The 16,884-nt window shown below is 56.6% G+C and overlaps 2 protein-coding genes across 6 annotated transcripts in view; one reads left to right on the forward strand and one right to left on the reverse strand.

Annotated features, from left to right (window-relative positions):
* DAG1 (dystroglycan 1) overlaps positions 1 to 11,855 on the reverse strand; it is a 48,947-nt gene extending 37,092 nt beyond the window's left edge. The window contains exon 1 of one of the 2 annotated variants that reach the window (XM_064432301.1): positions 11,726 to 11,855. The gene's annotated coding sequence lies outside the window, so the exon portion shown is untranslated. Of the gene's footprint in view, positions 1 to 4,101; positions 4,224 to 11,725 lie in introns of those variants that run through there. The other variant, XM_064432305.1, reaches the window with a different exon arrangement.
* A 415-nt stretch (positions 11,856 to 12,270) lies between these two features.
* On the forward strand, positions 12,271 to 16,874 carry MST1 (macrophage stimulating 1). Of its 4 annotated transcripts, none has more exons than XM_064432307.1 (18): positions 12,271 to 12,442; positions 12,798 to 12,939; positions 13,097 to 13,209; positions 13,340 to 13,454; positions 13,662 to 13,801; positions 13,874 to 13,994; positions 14,077 to 14,195; positions 14,290 to 14,455; positions 14,545 to 14,675; positions 14,758 to 14,860; positions 14,961 to 15,097; positions 15,217 to 15,252; positions 15,335 to 15,446; positions 15,514 to 15,591; positions 15,657 to 15,803; positions 15,884 to 15,990; positions 16,421 to 16,560; positions 16,638 to 16,874. In XM_064432307.1, the coding sequence occupies exons 1-18, from the start codon at positions 12,391 to 12,393 to the stop codon at positions 16,797 to 16,799; spliced, it is 2,121 nt and encodes a 706-aa protein (XP_064288377.1). In that variant the 5' UTR covers positions 12,271 to 12,390; the 3' UTR covers positions 16,800 to 16,874. The 4 variants fall into 4 exon arrangements, with proteins under 4 accessions (XP_064288377.1, XP_064288380.1, XP_064288378.1 ...); XM_064432310.1 differs by having other exon boundaries at positions 14,293 to 14,455; XM_064432308.1 differs by having other exon boundaries at positions 13,665 to 13,801.
* Positions 16,875 to 16,884: the final 10 nt, after the last annotated feature.

The following is a 16,884-nucleotide window of genomic DNA, read 5'->3' on the forward strand; positions in this document are numbered from 1 at the left end:
GGAATGGCTTGATTTGAGCTTTGCACTGTTTGAGGAGTTCAGAAAACCACCCTGGCCCCGCAGTGAAGGGATGAACCCTCAAAGCTCATCTCCTGCCCAGGGCTAAAGGCCAGGCACTGCCAATTCCCTTTAATAGAAACCACTGTCCTTCTGGGGAAAAAAAATCCAAACAAAAAATCCACAAACGTCACTGGAATTACATCTTGTGCTCTTTCTTGGCTGGATACTTTTTAAATGACACTTATTCCAAAGAGCAGTAACTGTAAAATCTAGTGCAGGGCTGTGCTGCAGCGGGACGGGCTCCCTGGGAAGCAGAGCGAGCACAATCAGTGTCTGCATCAAAAGGAGGAGACAGACTCTGGCTGGTCTGTCTCATCCTAAGAAACACCACTTCATAGCGAGTTCTGCTAAATTAACTTTTTTCCAGGGTCTAAATGTATCTCACCTGGCACTGTGATGCTCCTGAAGAGAACAGAAAAACAAGACCTGGGAGGGAAGCTCAGCAGGAAAGCTGAGTTTAATCATTACATCATTTCCAGTGACAGCTCCGCCGGACCCACAAGTGAGCACCAACCTATTTATGACTCGGGCTTAAAAAAAGGGCCAGAATTTGCAATGCATCTGAAGCTTGCTGGTATTTATACAGGCACTAAAAGGCACCCATGGAAAAGGCCAGGCGTGCACGTCCCCAGCCCCGAGGGCCAGGCTTGCAGGAGCCACCAGCTGCAGGAGCCTTCTGAGAAACACATCTCCCTACAAGGCAGTGCTGGCAGTGGCACATGCAGCTGTCCATCTGCCTCAGCCAGGAGCACACACCAGCCTCCAACCCAGCCCAGACAACACAAGGCACTGGTTCTGGGGGACCCCCAGGGACACCTCCACCAGCCACACCCACCACCGACCACCCTGCTCTTGCTCCAGGGTCACTGCTAAAATTTCATCTCCAGAAACCTGGGCTCAAATTGAGGAGGCATAAATTAAGCAGCAGTCTGGGGCTTTGGGTGAGATGCAGAGGCATCTCCAAAGAGCTCTTAGCACAGCCCCACTCATCTTAAGCGAGATGGACAAGAATAACGAAATTTCTAGCTAAATACTAATTTAGTTTAGCAGGTCACATTGAAAAGCTCAACAGTTGTACTTTAGATTATGTTCTCAACCATGCCCACATCATATTGAAGGCCAGCATCTACTGAGACCTGATCACAGGTCCCTGAAGTTTCCACCTCTTGATGAAAGTCACTGCTGCACCTTGTCTTGAGTCGAAGGCTTCAAGAGATGGAAAAGACATAGTCTTCCCTCAGTTACTTATTTCCATTGTTAAGCACTCTAGCAAGTAAACAAGGAAAACCACACACCTTTCCCAGGTTTTACATTGTCTGGCTGCTTCCTCCTCTTGTTAGACACAGACTTCCATTATTTATGGTCAAAATTCTTTCAGAGAACAAGGAGAGCGACCTGCAGCTTTCCAGCCCTCCTGTACCACCTGCCTACTCACTGTCACTGAATGGTCACCTCACCAGATGCTTCAAGGTAAAAATCACAGCTTATCTCATATGAATACTTGGTGCTAGCTGTTACATAAACACTGCTGCTTTTAGAGAAGTCCTCTCAAGTCCCTTGCTCTCCTCACTTGTATTTGCTTCCCATTCTTTCAGCTTATTCTGAAAGGGCAGGACTCCTGGAAAAAATGTTCTTCATACCTGGTAGGCAGTGGTATGAGAGCCCAGCCACCAAACATCTGAAACACCAATAACCTCACCCACGTGTGCAGCCCAGGATGTCAGCTCATGCTTCCACCCTCCAATGCACTGCATCACGCTTCCTTCCTACCCTGCTGAACTTTTCCTTGTATTCAGATCTCAAGGGATCATGCAACATGGGCCTGCAAGCTGTAATGCATCCTCCCATGTTGGCAAAGACTTGGGAAATCTGCAGAGAAAGGAATGGATGAGCTTTCTCCCTGCCTCTTCCTCACAGGGCAGATGTGGTCCAGCCTGCTTGGAGACCCACAGCAGCATCACAGGCAGCCACACCATCATTTTCATGATTGTAACTGCCCTAGGAAGCATTTCCACCTCTCCCATCCCAGTCCTCTCTCCCCTTTGTGCCGGTACAAGAGTTACAGTGCACAGAGAAGTGGATGTGGGAAATGACACACATTAAAGGAATGCAACAAGAGACAAACAAGAGGCCAGTTCCCATCTGGCTCCGTTTCTAGGCTGGATGTGGCGTCTGCAGGACCACTTCTCTTTTCCTTTTCACAAGGGAAAGGCAGGACTTCTGCCAGCAGCACCTGCTCAAACCAACTGAGAAGCTGAGCACACCAAGTCTGGACCCTGCAGCAAACTCTGCTGGGCAAGAGCACTGCACAAAGGCACCAAGGAAAACCCAGACAATTCCAAAGATGAAGAGAAATTAAACAGGGTTCAGCTGGACATCTCTCATTCATTTCCCACTATTGTCCTAACCAGCATCTGAGCAGCACACACTGAGAGCTACGGTCACCTCCCACAGCCAGCTGCATCCTGGTACAGGCACAGCAATTCCCTTGGAGCACAAGGCTCCCACTGGATCCATTCCACATTAACAGTCTGCTCGAGCACTCCTGGGCAAACTGCAGCAAGCAGGCGAGTGACCTGACGCAGGTTTCTTTTCAGCCACTAAGCCACTTTAAAAGACATCTAAAAATACATGAAATGCTTTTCTCATGTGGCTTTTCTAAGCGAGGGACTGCTCTAAAGCCTGCAACCACAAATGGAAACAGACACCGCTGCAAGACCTCTTTTCCTGCACCAACAGCCTCTACAGTGGCAACCTGTTGAGTCCAAGAGACCAGCTGAAGATAAAAACCTGGAGCATCATGCTTGGCAGTATCAGCTCCTGAGGTAGCCCCATTCTCCCAAAGGGCTGTGCTTCCCTGCAGGAGCACCACACAGATGGGGAGCTGCAATGTTTTGCTGTGCTTCTGCTCCAGAAGGATCTTTAGCTACACCCAGAAGAGTTCAAATTTATACTCCTCCCCACCAAGCCTGAAATAAAAAAGAACTTCTCAGCTTTGCTGACACAGGTAATTCCTCTCCACTGAGGAGAGGAGGTAAATAGGACAACTGTTTGCCTTTGAAAGTGCTTTGCAAATCAGCTCAGATGGCTGCTGCCACAAAGCCCAAGCAGGAGGACACTGGCCACTTCAGATGATCCTCAAGCTCCTTAAGAGTAGATTTACATTACCAAATCTCCCATCAAGATTCTTCCTCCACTCCCAGACTGGAGCAGAAGAGCTCTTTTGAGATGCAGACCCGTGTGCTCACAAGCTTCTGTACATGCCAGTGCCTGCCTTGAACCAGAGCAGACACTGACACTGGGGAGTGAAAGGTGTCTGCTCCTGGATGGGCTCAGGCTGCAGGGCTGAGCCATCTGCTGAAGCTGAGGGTGGCTCTTCCTTGCTCCAAAGCAGACACCTCCCCGTGTGCCCAGGCAGCTCCAAGCTTCAGCTGACCTTTTCCAGTTGGCACAGCCTACGACTGCTGGTCCCAAACAGGGCTCAGAGTCAGCTGTGCAGAATTCACTAATAATCATCGTCTTAGTCACTGCTTAAAGAAGAATCTCACCCCTAAACACTTGCCTAGGGAGTCAGCCCAGCCAGCCTTAATTCCCATATATGACCAGAAACGAGGACTTCAGCATGTGGAGCAATCCTTCCTGGGCTCCCAGCTGGAGTGACCAAGCCCAACACTACACAGTCCAGAAGGCACTCCCAGGGCAGAGCTGTGCAGCCAGCCCTGCTCTCCATGCTCTCCCTCATGCTGGTGGCAGACTGCTGTTCCAGCAGGATGTGAACTGACCCACTCATCACACAACACAGGTACGTGTGGCCGAGGTGTGCCTTCAGAGCTGCCCCTCTGTGCAGCATCTCGACTTCATCTTAACTTCAGAAAAAATCAAACCCTAAATCTCACTGCCTCCTCTGTTCTCTGCCTTTTTTTGTGGCTCAGGGGAGAAGCTGCCTCAGAGGATTTCCTGAAGCATCATATCAAGGCAAAGGTTTTGAACCAGCATGTGAACAGACTGTAAGAAATCCATAAAAAGTGCGAAGAGGCTTACCTGGAGTCAGCAGGATTAAGTTCCCTATACAAAGTTCTGCACCTCCAGGGGAGGCTTTAGGAGCCTGCCATTGAGGGAAGAGAAAAAGGCTGGAGGCTGCTGAGCTGGGTCACGCTGGAGCAAAGCACACAGCACCAGGATGCAGCGCAGAGGTCTGCAGGAAACAGCTTCTTCCTGTGACGGCAGGACAGTGCCACCACCCCTGTCCCCTGGGACACCCAGGGCCAGGCACAGCCCACTGCCAGCCCAGGCTGAGCTCACACAGGCTCTGCAGCACCGAGGAGGTGTGTGAGGGATGCTCCAGCAGGGAAAGCAGGAGGAGGAGGAGGCCAGCACTTGGACCACTCCCCCCTGACCCAATGACTAAAAGATTGGAGGAGCTTTGGTGGAGCAGCAAGAACCAAGAGGAGGGTCAGCATTCCAGTTTTCAGGAATGATGGGTGTGCAGTGCAGTGGTGCTAGTGCTGGTTTGAGGGGAGGGTGGTGACTGAAGCACACCACAGGCTGGACAGTGCTTCCAGAGTGCAGGGGCTCGTCCACCTCCGACTGAGCCTTTAATAAGAAAACCCTCTCAGGCCCAAATTAGCCGTGGCCATCATGGAGTAATTCCCTCTGCCACATTCAGCACACAGAATCACACACAACTTTTATCCTGGTTTATCACCATCACTGCACAGGGGAGCAGCACTGCCTTCTCAAAGCTTTAATCCCTCAATATACAATTTCACATCATTGCCAGTAGCAAGTGAAGCCCTTTTTCCTGTTAGCTTTGACTACAAAGTTTTCATGAGGCTGTAAAGCCCTATTCCTACAATTTTCTTACAGTTTAGTGCCAAGGGTTCATGGGCTTTGCATATGGTACTGTTACAACATGTTGCTTTAGTTTTCTCTGGACATTTCTGAAGATTTGTATTTATCTCAGCAATTGTCATTCTCAGATCAAACTTCTTACCTCCCTAGAGGCTGACCCCTGCTATTCAAACAAAATCTTGCTCTAAGATGTGGTAACTCTTTCTTGAAAGAACAACCAGCACAAGGCACACAGACAAACACAAAGCACTGGCTCTACAAACACCACTGGAAGCACAAAATTCCCCAGGTACAGGACACAAAGTTTCATGTTTTGGCCACACAGCTCACCCTGGAGAAGTGAACTGATACCATGGAAACACCTACAGCACCATGGCACAGACCTTTGCACTAGATTACATGACAGCCTCAGTCCAGTCATTCAGTATTACTGCCATCAACACAAACCTTAATGCCCAGCCTCAAAAACACCTGGTCTGACCTGGACATTATTAAAATAAGGCTGAGTGCCCCATTCCTGATGCTCTATCCCACTGAGGATGGGCAGATCTGCACTGTGATCATGCTGCAGAACTTGCAGGACCTCATACACACCCCATACAACAGCTAACCTGTGTACAGACACCACACTGCAGCAGCTTTCAATGAACTGAAACTGAGAATTAATGAAACAAATCAATTATATGAGTTGTTTGTGCTCATTAAGTTCAGCTGATGCCAGTACCTCTGCAATTACACTTTCCCACATGTCTTAAAGCTTTTGCTATGGTAGGAGAAAGGAAAGATGCCAAGGAATTTCAGGAGAAGACAGGCAAAGGAGGTTTTGAATTTTAGGAAAAATACTAGAAGAAGATTCTCCCTTGGAAGTGGCATAGTCCCACCCCTGTCTCCAGCCAGCCTTTACCTGTATCTGAAGAGGCAGAAATCTCATATTTAGAGAAAAAAGACACACAGCTACACTGATTCTGTGTAGCTTCCTGGTAGGATCCTATGAAGTGGAATTCAGAGACAGTTTTAGAATAACCACCTTTTATCCCCTTAATGGAGGCCCCCAGGCACTATCATAAAAATTCCACTAGAAATATTTCCTTTGGGGTGGGGAAACACCATGCATGGTCTGTCATGCAGGAGTCGGCTCCTACGGCACAGAGAGCTCACACTCCACAGAGGTCAAGACCTAAGCAGAAAGCCTAAAGGACACGAACAGGGAGTCACTGCAGCCTCAAATATGCCTCTCATTCCCCACCTAGAAGCCCACACCTTTGTAAAGCCTTCCTGCAGGAATCCCAAGTGCCACAACATGAAGGTCACACCTCATGTTTCAGCAATACCCAGAGAAGATCTGATGAAACTTCTTGCTGTAGAGGGAACTCCCAGCCGGAGAGCAATACTGAAGAGCTGCTTTAGAAAAAAGTTCACACTGGAAAAACTCACAACTATTTCCACCCTGATTAAAGTGGAATCTGTACAGTATCCTGGACTGCTGAATAACCAAGCACTACAGACAGGGATCTTAGTCCCTCTCTGCTGAAATTGAAAGTCCCAAAGAAGCCACGCACACAAGGAAATGCTGGAAGCCCTGGAAAGAGATGTGCTTCCCAAAGAGCCTGGGAGAATCCATTTGGGGACAACAGGGAAGAGGCAATTAGGGCCAGCCTAGCAAAGACCAGCAGCACACAGCCCCCACACTGCAATCTGAGGTTGTGACAGTGGCACAGGGCTTTCACATCACCTGTCATGATTCAACACTTCAGTGGAGAAACGCTGGTTCAAACTATCACTCAAGCTCATCCAAAAATCAATCCCCAGCCCTTGGGACTGATATAAAATGATCAGTATCTGCTACTGGAAACTCTCATCAAAATTACTGAATGCTAATCCCCACCCTTAAGGAACATACTTCACAGAAGATTAAGCTTTCTGAAGTCGAAATGCACAGTCGAGTTCAAAAAAAGAGAAGTCTGTGTGAATTCAGCACACACATCCAGCACTCCTGCGACCTGTAACTCCTGAGACTGAACTGAAACCTCTCTGTAACCACTTCTCCACCCCAGCAGGGAGGGCAGGAATGCTGCCTGTCAGGTCCCTAACGAGCAGTGTCTATCAAGGACTGCAGGAAGGGGCTTCTGAGCCAGTTTGCTGGAATGCTCAGAGAAACCAGCACACAAAGTATTTCAGAATCTGCCCATGGAAACCCTCTATGAATCGAGCCCTTCTCAGAAAGCACAGCAGGAAAGACACACCATACCCTTGCTTGGGGTTTCAGTGACGGCAAAAGCACTGTGGTGAGACCACAAGGTGAGCAAAGAGGAGAGAAGAGAACTGAGGAGCGGAAACCTTCACTCAGATACAATTTTACAGGTCAGGTGAGGTTGCACGCCTGGTTTTCTAAAGAAAAACCCCAAACAAAGCTGAACACAGTGGGGCTGGGACAAATTTTATTGCTGTTTCCAAGCCTCACCCTCTTTCATGTCAAAGTCAGACAGTACTTTGAATCCCACCAAGAATCACTCCCCAGGCCCAGAGGATACCTGCAGGACAGTGCAACAGGGGGGACAACTCAACCCTGAAAAAGTAAATATCTGTTATGGCCAAGAGCACCTTTACAAAGGGAGAGCTCGCTCTGCTGATCCAGTGGCTTCCTGCCTCCAAGGATGGTCCAACACCCTTCCCTAGCAAAGCCTTGCATAATGAATAAAGGGTCAAGCTGAAAAACCACCAACTTCACGCCAAATCAGCAGAATCCAGCATTAGCTCAGCACCACAGCTGGCCCCTGGGAGGAGGCAAGAGGGCACAGCTGAAAGCAGAGAAAGAGAAAGACCCTTTTAGAGCATCAAACCGCGAGGGTGGCTGAGGTGGCCACTTGCTCTGACCTAACCCACCACAGGGACCATGCCCTCCTCCTCCTCCAGGCTGGGCCTCCCCTTTTCCCTCTGCAGTGCTGAGCTGTTGACAAACTCCTCCTGGTTGGGGATTCACAAGCTCCTTCCATGGAAAATCCAGGTTACTAAACTGCAGAAAGTTAACCCAGGGACAAAACAGGTCAGCTGAGCAAAATGACTGCAGGCAGCACAATGGCATGTCTGGGGTCTGACCTCTCAGCTCCAGAAGCAGTGAGGCTTACCCAGCTCAGCCTTCCCACACAGCCCTCTGCTACCTCACCCCGGGACAAGCACGGTGCCACTGCCACTGGCATGGCCTGACAGGGGCACAGCCAGGGCCACACAGCTGAACTCCATTTGTGCTGAGGTTTGGAGGCACTGTGAGCCCTCCACAGACAGGGGAGGGCACAGTAAGGAGATGAGGGAGCACTTGGTAGCCCTGCAGCCCCCTCTGGCTCCTGGGTCCCACCACATTGTCCAGGGACAGGACCCCAGATGTGGAAGAACCCTGCAAGGCTGCATGCACTGCCTCCATGGGCAGATTCCAGGGAATCTCCTTGGGTGCCTCAAGGCTCTGAAAAACCGGCACTGAGGTGACCTTGAGCAGGACATGGCATTCAGGAAAACAGGAGGCCCCTGCTGCCTACCCAACTCCAGTCAAAGCCATGCCACTCACCTTGGCCCGTCTCCTCCTCCTCACTCACCCAGAACAGCTCACAAACCAGGCACAAGAGCCAGGGAGCTTCCTGCTGCTCGCCAAGTGACCAGCTCAGGCACTGCACAGGGACAGAGCCTGGCTAGGGGACTTGGATCATCTCCTTCAGACACTGCTGCATCAGCAGATCCGTTCAGATGCCCGTGAAAAATCCACTGACAAAAATACTGGTAATATCAAATATATACAACCATCTTTCTTGCTGGCAAGCTAAAATTTTACCCCAGAAAAGCTGAACCAGAGACAGTTTCAGTCAACAGATAAGCACAGAGAGATGCACAGACAGAAGGCAGCACCAGACTAGGATGTGCACCCATCTAGAGTGCTCACATAGGTCAATACACTAACTTTTCATCCAGCAGCACCTTAGTAGTTTGCTCAAATTCAATCTCACAGAACAAACCCTAAAAGCACAGGCTCTTCGGGTTGATATTTTTATTTTTCACAGCTTAAACACGGTCACAGTCCTTTGCAAATTGAGTTTAAGGTACAGAGCTCTCCAGACTGCACAAACATTCTAAGAACAAACATTTTCAGCATACCAAGAGCTCAGATACACTAGGTCAATCCAACTGTGTTTATTTGTATTTCACCCAAATCACCGCCAAAGTACTCGGAGCTCAAGGAGCAACAGCCTCCCACTGATTCAGCAAGAGACCAGAAGTAATTGGTAGACAGTCTGCAAGCACCACAAAGAATGCCAGAGGCATTTATTTACATGACCCCTGTTTGCCTAAGAAGAATTCGGCGTTTGCATTTTCCTCACTCAAATTAATCATCACTAGACTTAACTCCTCAGTACTATTCCTCAGCTGACAGGAGTACAGGCACAAACCCAAAACCATCCCCACAAAACTTTTCAGATAGCTGCTACTCACAGAACGAGGCAGAGCTTTACTCCCATCAGCTGGAGTTCCTCCCCAGGCTGGCACAGCACCCTTGGAGATATCTCTCCAGGCCAATTTTTCTCATTATCTCTCAAAGGAACACAGAAAAGGCAAGGAGACACCATTCCTACTGATGAGCAGCACCACTCCAGCCAGGACAGAGCCACCACACCTTCTCTGCTGGGCTGACAACACACTGCACCTCACCCTGTGCTGCAGAAATTAAAGCATGGAAACTTCCCCAGGGTCCAGCTGCTGCAACCACACAGCTCTGTGTCCCCTCAGTGCCCAGCAGGACCACTGTCCCTAGAGCAGAGCCCCAGAGCAGCCCTCAGGCCCGTCACACAAGCCAGGATGCAGCAGGGATGCTCCAGAGCCCGGCAGGGCAGAATTCCTCCGGAGCAGCCGCCCGTGCAGGACAAGTCACAGAGCTGGGCCAGCTCTGACCTGGAGCCTCAGGCTGGAGCTGGCCAAGGGTCCCACTCCACCTCCACACATCCTCCTTGGCTCCCGAGCTCAGCACTGGGACACGAGGAGAACAGAGTGGGTAAGCACCAGGGTTTCTAAAAGCAGACAAAATCCCACACATACAAAACTTACTGGTGCACAGTGAGAGCAGAACACCTTCACTGCTATCAGCCCCATAATTCCTACTGATTCCCCAGGTCTGATGCCAACAATTAAGCACAATTTACTCCTCTATTTACACAATCCTTAAGGAAATGGGTATGTCTAAGCCAGCAGGTGCTGTCAGCAACATCTCCCAGTTACTGGAGCATTTGTGCCAGCTCCCAAAGAAGTGAGCCTGAACTCCTGCAGCAGGGAGTTGGTGCGACCTGGAATCAGCCAGGCTTTGCTGATTACTCCTCTGAGTAAACAGTGGTGTTCCCAGCACTTCAGCCTGCTCTCAAGCTCCTTCTGTTGGCATACTACCCTATATTTAGGAGAGAAGAGTGCAATGACAAGCATTGGGAAGAATGAATAAGTGGTTTAGGATGCTTGGGTATAGCAGCAGAGGCTGTGTGAAGAAACCTAAGAATTAGAAACTCCTAAAGAGAGGAAAGGAATCTGTAAAGCTAAAGGTGGGACGAGACAGCATTCCATTTGGAAAGTTAAATAGCAAGTTTTGTTAAGAACAGTACTCACAAGGCAAGAGGCATTAGTAGTCAACCACGTAACAGAAATGGGTGGTAGAAAGAAGCTCCTTGCCTGGAAGGGCTAAGAGAAAATAGGCAAATTCTTGGTTTTTTTAACACAAAAAGAAGATTTAAATCTCATTTTGTACAAGTGAACACCAGTGGTGTTTCCCCAAGCCTAGGAGCCCAAAGTTCCAGGACCAAGGGAGATATACCTCAAGGAGTGACAGCAATCCCTACAGCCAGGTCCCACATCCCCCTGCCCACACCTTCCCCCGTGAGCAGCAGGACCTCGTTACACTCCGAAAACACACATTTGCCAACTTCAAACCTGTGTCAAAACTCAGTAAATCCAGGCCTGCTGCCTTGATGGGCACGGGAAACTTGTGCGAGCCACTTTGCAGCCTGTTGCTTCCAAGAAACCGGGGAGGCCACAAGTGATCTGTGGCATTCACACCTTTTTGGGCGGCAGAACCACTAACCTGCCTCTAGCCACCTGCACCGGGGACTGGAGACAAAGTCTGGCTGTGGGTCTGTCCGTCCTGGAACGGGCTCTGCTGCTGGTCACGCTCGCAGTGCCCGGAGCCAAGGTCAGCCCCGGGAAGCGCCGGGGCCCACCGAGCCGCACCGGGCAGCCCGGCCCGGGACAGCCGCCCGTCCCCGAGGCACACACAGCTCCACAGCCGCCCGGACACCCACCCGTGCTGCCACGGCGCCGGGCCGGTCCCGCTGAGCGGGGAGCGCCCGGGACGCCCACACGGGCCGTGCCACCGACAGCACCCGGGCCGCTGCCGCCCGAGCCCCGAGACTCACCCGGCAGAGCCCGGGCCGACCCAGCCGCGGCAGCCCCGGGCCCGCTCCGCCTCCCGCCGGCCCCGCCGGGCACTCCCGGGCGCGGCGCCCACCCAGGGCCGAGGGCGGCGGCGGGAAAGCGGCGCGGGGAGCGCGGCCCGCCGGGAAGGCGGCACGGCGCCGGTCCCGCAGGCCGCGGAGGGCGCGCCGAGCCGAGGCGGCGCCGCGCCGGGAAAGCCACCCCGCCGCCCGCTCTCCGCCAGGCCCGGGCCCGCCGCGCCTCTGCCCAGGCCGCGCCGCCGCCGCCAGCCCCGTTCGCCGCCGCCAAGGGCAGGGCGGCCCGGCAGGTGCCGGCGCGGCCCCGCTCCGGCCGGTCGCGGTGCCTCCGTCCCCGCTCTCACCGTGCACGCCGGGCCCGGCCCCGCTCCCGCCGGCTCCGCGGCCCCGACGCACCGAGCGGGCGGCGCGGCGCGAGCGCGACCCCGCGCGGGCACGTAGCCGGGGGCGGGGCTGGCGCGCGCGCGCGGCGCCTGGCAACCGGCGGCACGAGCGCCCCGCGGCCAATCGGCGCCCGGCTACGGCGCTGGCCGCGCCCCCCTCGGCCCCGCCCCGCCAAGATGCCCCGTGCGGCCACGCCCCGCCCCAGAGCCCCGCCCGCTCCCGTGGGGCCCGCCGCACAGCCCCGCCCCCCGCCCCGCCCCCCGGGCCCCACCCCGCCGCCAGGCCCCGCCTCACTGGCGCAGGACCCGGCCCCGCTGCTCCCGGCCCGCCCCCCGTGCGCGGGCCCCGCCCACGGCCCTCGCGTGCCCGCCGCGGGGTGACCCCGGGCCCGCCTGGCCCCGCCCCGCCGCACCAGGCCCCGCCCCGCGCCCCGCCCCCCGCGCGCCCGCCCCGGGGTGACCCCGGGCCCGCCTGGCCCCGCCCCCGGCCCCGCCCCCGGCCCCGCCCCGCCCCACGCGTGCCCGCGCGCGGTGACCCCGGGCCCGCCTGGCCCCGCGCCCGGCCGCAAACATTGGCCCGGGACCGTCCCGGAGCTCCAGCGGCCCGGGGACGCGGGGCCGCCGCCATGCAGCCCGTGCTGGGGCTCCTGCTCGCCCTGGCCGCGGCTCTGGGCTCAGGTAGGGCCCCAGGCTGGGTCGCCGTGGGGCTGGAGGGCGCGGGGCAGTGCGGGGCCCAAGGCAGGGCCAGCGGCCGGACGGAGCCTGCAGGCCATGCCCTGTCCCACGGCGGACGGGGGGCGCCGGAAGCAGCGGCAGGGCAGGGACCCTCCTGCTCCAGGGTATATGGATCAGGACATAGGACAGAGATCCCATGCTCCATAGGACAGATTTCCCCTCCTCCATGGGACACGGATCCCATGCTCTGCAGGACAGGGATATCCTCCTCCATGGAGCAGGGATCCAACACTCCACAGGGCCCCGGTGCTTGTGCTGTGCCCCCACGGGCACACTGAGCTCCTGCCACCCTCCCCAGGCCACCGCTCACCGCTCAATGACTTCCAGCGCCTGCGAGCCACCGAGCTGCTGGCAGCGCCTGTGGAGCCACCGCCGCCGCTGCCGGAGCAGGGCACTGCGGAGCAGTGTGCCCAGCGCTGTGCCACCAGCCTGGCTTGCCGGTGAGCAGCACACGGTGCCACCGCGGGGCAGGTGGGAGGGCACGGGCCACAGCGCTGGGTCACTGCACTTGGACGCTGGGTGCTCACGTGTGTGACCCAGGTGCCGCGGGGCCTGGCTTCACACGGTGCCGTGCCAGACTCCCGCTGTGCCTCCCAGGGCTTTCCACCATGACCAGCAGAGCCAGTTGTGCCAGCTGCTGCCCTGGACCCAGCACTCACCCCGCACCCAGCTGCAGAAAAACATCCGCTATGACCTGTACCAGAAGAAAGGTGGGCTGGTGCCATGGGTGGGCATGGGGACACCACAGACTGGGCACAGGCCACCCGGCACAGGACTCCTCATTGCCCATGTGCCCTGGCCCGGCCCTGGGGCTCTGAAGAGGTGCCCGGCTCTGCTCAGACTACATGCGGGACTGCATCGTGGGCGATGGCTCTGGCTACCGCGGCACAAGGGCCACGACAGAGAAGGGGCTGCGCTGCCAGCATTGGCAAGCCACCACACCGCATGATCACAGGTGCCCCCGTGTCCCTGGCTGTCCCGTGGCACCTACCCTGGGCAGCATGGGGCAATGGGGAATGGGGTGGGAGCAGCGTGGGACAGCACAGGAGCAATGGGGACAGCTTGGGGGCGATGGCGCTGACAGGGGTAGCGCATCATCCTTGCTGTGACCGCTCCAAGGAAAAGGAATTCCTGTCATCCCTCCTACCCACTCTGCTGCCAGCAGGTTTCTGCCATCCCTTCGCAATGGGCTGGAGGAGAATTACTGCCGAAACCCTGACCGGGACAAGCGGGGCCCGTGGTGTTACACCGTCGATCCCAATGTCCGGCACCAGAGCTGCGGCATAAAGAAGTGTGAGGATGGTGGGTGCCACATCCCAGGATCACCCTCTGCTCTTATGTTTCTCCCACACTGAGCCCTGCAGTTGTTGGCAGCTGTCTGCATGACGTGCAATGGGGAGGATTACCGTGGCGCCGTGGACCACACGGAATCAGGGGCGGAGTGCCAGCGCTGGGACCTGCAGCACCCACACAAGCACCCCTACCACCCCAACAAGTACTAGCCCCCAGCCCCCGCAGTGCACTGTCCTCCTTGAGTGCCAGGTGCCACCTCAGCTGCTGCTCCGTCTCTGGCCCAGGTACCCTGACAAGGGGCTGGATGACAACTACTGCCGCAACCCCGACAGCTCCGAGCGGCCCTGGTGCTACACCACCGACCCCGAGCGGGAGCGCGAGTACTGCCGCATCCGCGTCTGCAGTAAGGCCCCACCAGCACCACGCACAGCCGGGCCTGAGGGCCCTGGAGCCACCCCTGGCCCTGCTTACTCTGCCCCCCTCTCTGGCCACACAAGCAGAAAAACGCCCACGGCCTGTCAATGTCACCAGCGGCTGCTTCAGGGGCAGGGGCGAAGGCTACCGCGGCCGAGTGAATGTTACCGTGTCGGGGATCCCCTGCCAGCGCTGGGACTCCCAGGTGCCCCACAAGCACCACTTCCTGCCCGAGAAGTACCCGTGCAAGTAAGGGGACGGCTGTGCGCCCCAGGAGGTGCTGGGCAGCACCCGTGAGTGTGGGATTGAAGGGGTCAATCACGCGGGCCCTCCTCCAGGGACCTGCAGGAGAACTACTGCCGCAACCCCGATGGATCAGAGGCACCGTGGTGCTTCACCTCCCGCCCCACCGTCCGCATCGCCTTCTGCTTCCACATCCGCCGCTGCCCTGATGAGCAGGATGCCCAAGGTGAGCCACCCCAGGCACCTGTCCCTGGGTGCCCACCCTGGTGCCCCTGTGAGGGGTGCCAGTGCTCCCTGCCTGTCTCCAGAGTGCTACCATGGCCACGGCAAGCACTACCACGGGCACGTCAGCAAGACCCGCAAGGGAATCACCTGCCAGCCCTGGGCTGCCCAGACACCCCACGTGCCCCAGTGAGTGTGTGGGTACACGGATGGGGATGGAGATGGCATTGGGGTGGGGATGGAGATGAGCATGGGGATGGGGGCAGTGATGGTGATTGCCTCCTGGCAGGATCTCACCTGCCACCCACCCCGAGGCACACCTGGAGGAGAACTACTGCCGCAACCCTGATGACGACAGCCATGGCCCCTGGTGCTACACCATGGACCCCCGTACCCCCTTTGACTATTGTGCCATCAAGCCCTGTTGTGAGCCCCTTCCCACATCCCTGCGGAGCTAGAAGGGACCCTGGCCACACACAGGGTAGTTTCGGTCCCCTCAGGGTGGCTGGATCCTGTGCCAGTGCCACCCTGTTTTCTCTCTGCAGCTGGCAGCACAGTGCCCTCCATCATGGAGAATACAGGTGGGGGCCCGTGGGTCCTGGGTGGGCACCCTGGGGTGGGTGCTGGTGGTGCAGTCCCAGCTGATGCCCACGCTGCCCACAGACGCAGTGACATTTGAGCAGTGTGGCCAGCGGGAGGAGAGGCTGCAGCAGAAGGGGCGCATCGTTGGTGGCCAGCCTGGCAACTCGCCCTGGACTGTCAGCATCCGCAACCGGTGAGGGGGTGTTCCCCTGCACTGCCATGTACTCAGTGACCCCAGAGCTCACCCCCTGTCCCCACAGGGCTGGCGTGCACTTCTGCGGGGGATCCCTGGTGAAGGAGCAGTGGGTGATCAGCACACGCCAGTGCTTCTTCTCCTGGTAAGGCTGGGGCGGGGGCGTGGGGTGGTGGGACCCCCCTGTGCCCTCATGTCCCTGTTCTGCAGCGAGGCCGACCTGACGGGCTATGAGGTGCAGCTGGGGACACTCTTCAAGGACCCTGGCCCTGGGGATCCTGACCAACAGACAATCCCCATCGTGCGCATCGTCTGCGGCCCCTCCGAGTCCCAGCTGGTGATGCTGAAGCTGGCAAGGTGAGTGGCTGTGCCTTGGCCTCTGCCATGCTCCACTGCTGGCCAGGCTGGCACGTGTCCCACTGCCCCTCTTGCCACAGGCCAGCTGTTCTGAGCAGGCGTGTGGCCCTGATCTGCCTGCCCCCCGAGCACTATGTTGTGCCTGCGGGCACTGTCTGCGAGATCGCCGGCTGGGGGGAAACCAGAGGTACCTGCCACGGGCATCCCCTGCTGGGGGATTCCTTGTTCAATACAGCCCCTGCCAAAGCCATTCCATCCCCTCTGCCCACAGCATCTCCATGTCCATGGCATCTCCCTGCCCACAGCATCCCTTGCTTGAAGTATCCCCCGCCTGCAGCAACCCCCAGATCCCTGGCATACCCCTGCTGACAGCATCTCCCTTCCATGGTGTTTTCCTGCCCATTCCATCGCCCTGACTAGAGCATCCCTTGCCCCTGGTATGACCCTGTCCATGGCATCCCTCTTCCACAACATCTCCCTTCCACATCCCCCTGCAATGACATCTACTGCCATGACCTCCTCCTGTCCATGCCATCCCCTGCCCGTGCCGTTGCCCTGCATCCCTGCACACACGATGCTGCACGCCATGCCCGCTGCCCCGCGCTCTGTGCCCGCAGGCACGGCAGACGGCAGCGTGCTGAACGTGGCACGGCTGCCAGTGCTGGCCCACGGCGAGTGCGACAGGGCGCTGCGCGGGCGCCTGAAGGAGAGCGAGCTGTGCACTGCCCCGCTGCGCGCCGGCGTGGGTGCCTGCGAGGTGAGCTGGGCTGGGGACACCCACCCTCGGGTGGCGGCAGGTGCTGGCACCAGGGTGACACTCTCTTTGTGCCACAGGGCGATTACGGCGGACCACTGGCTTGCCTCACCGCTGACTGCTGGGTGCTGGAGGGGGTGATCACCCCCTCGCGTGTCTGTGCCCGCACTGACCTGCCCGCCCTCTTCATCCGTGTTTCCCTCTATGTAGACTGGATCTACAAGGTGATGAAGATGGGTTGAGCTGGCATTCCCAGCCTGGCACAGCTGCCACTGCACAATAAAGGCACAGCCTTGGCCACAGGGGTTGGCACTGCACAGGGTCTCA

This window comes from Passer domesticus, chromosome 9 (genome assembly GCF_036417665.1).
Source record: "Passer domesticus isolate bPasDom1 chromosome 9, bPasDom1.hap1, whole genome shotgun sequence".
NCBI lineage: Eukaryota > Metazoa > Chordata > Aves > Passeriformes > Passeridae > Passer > Passer domesticus.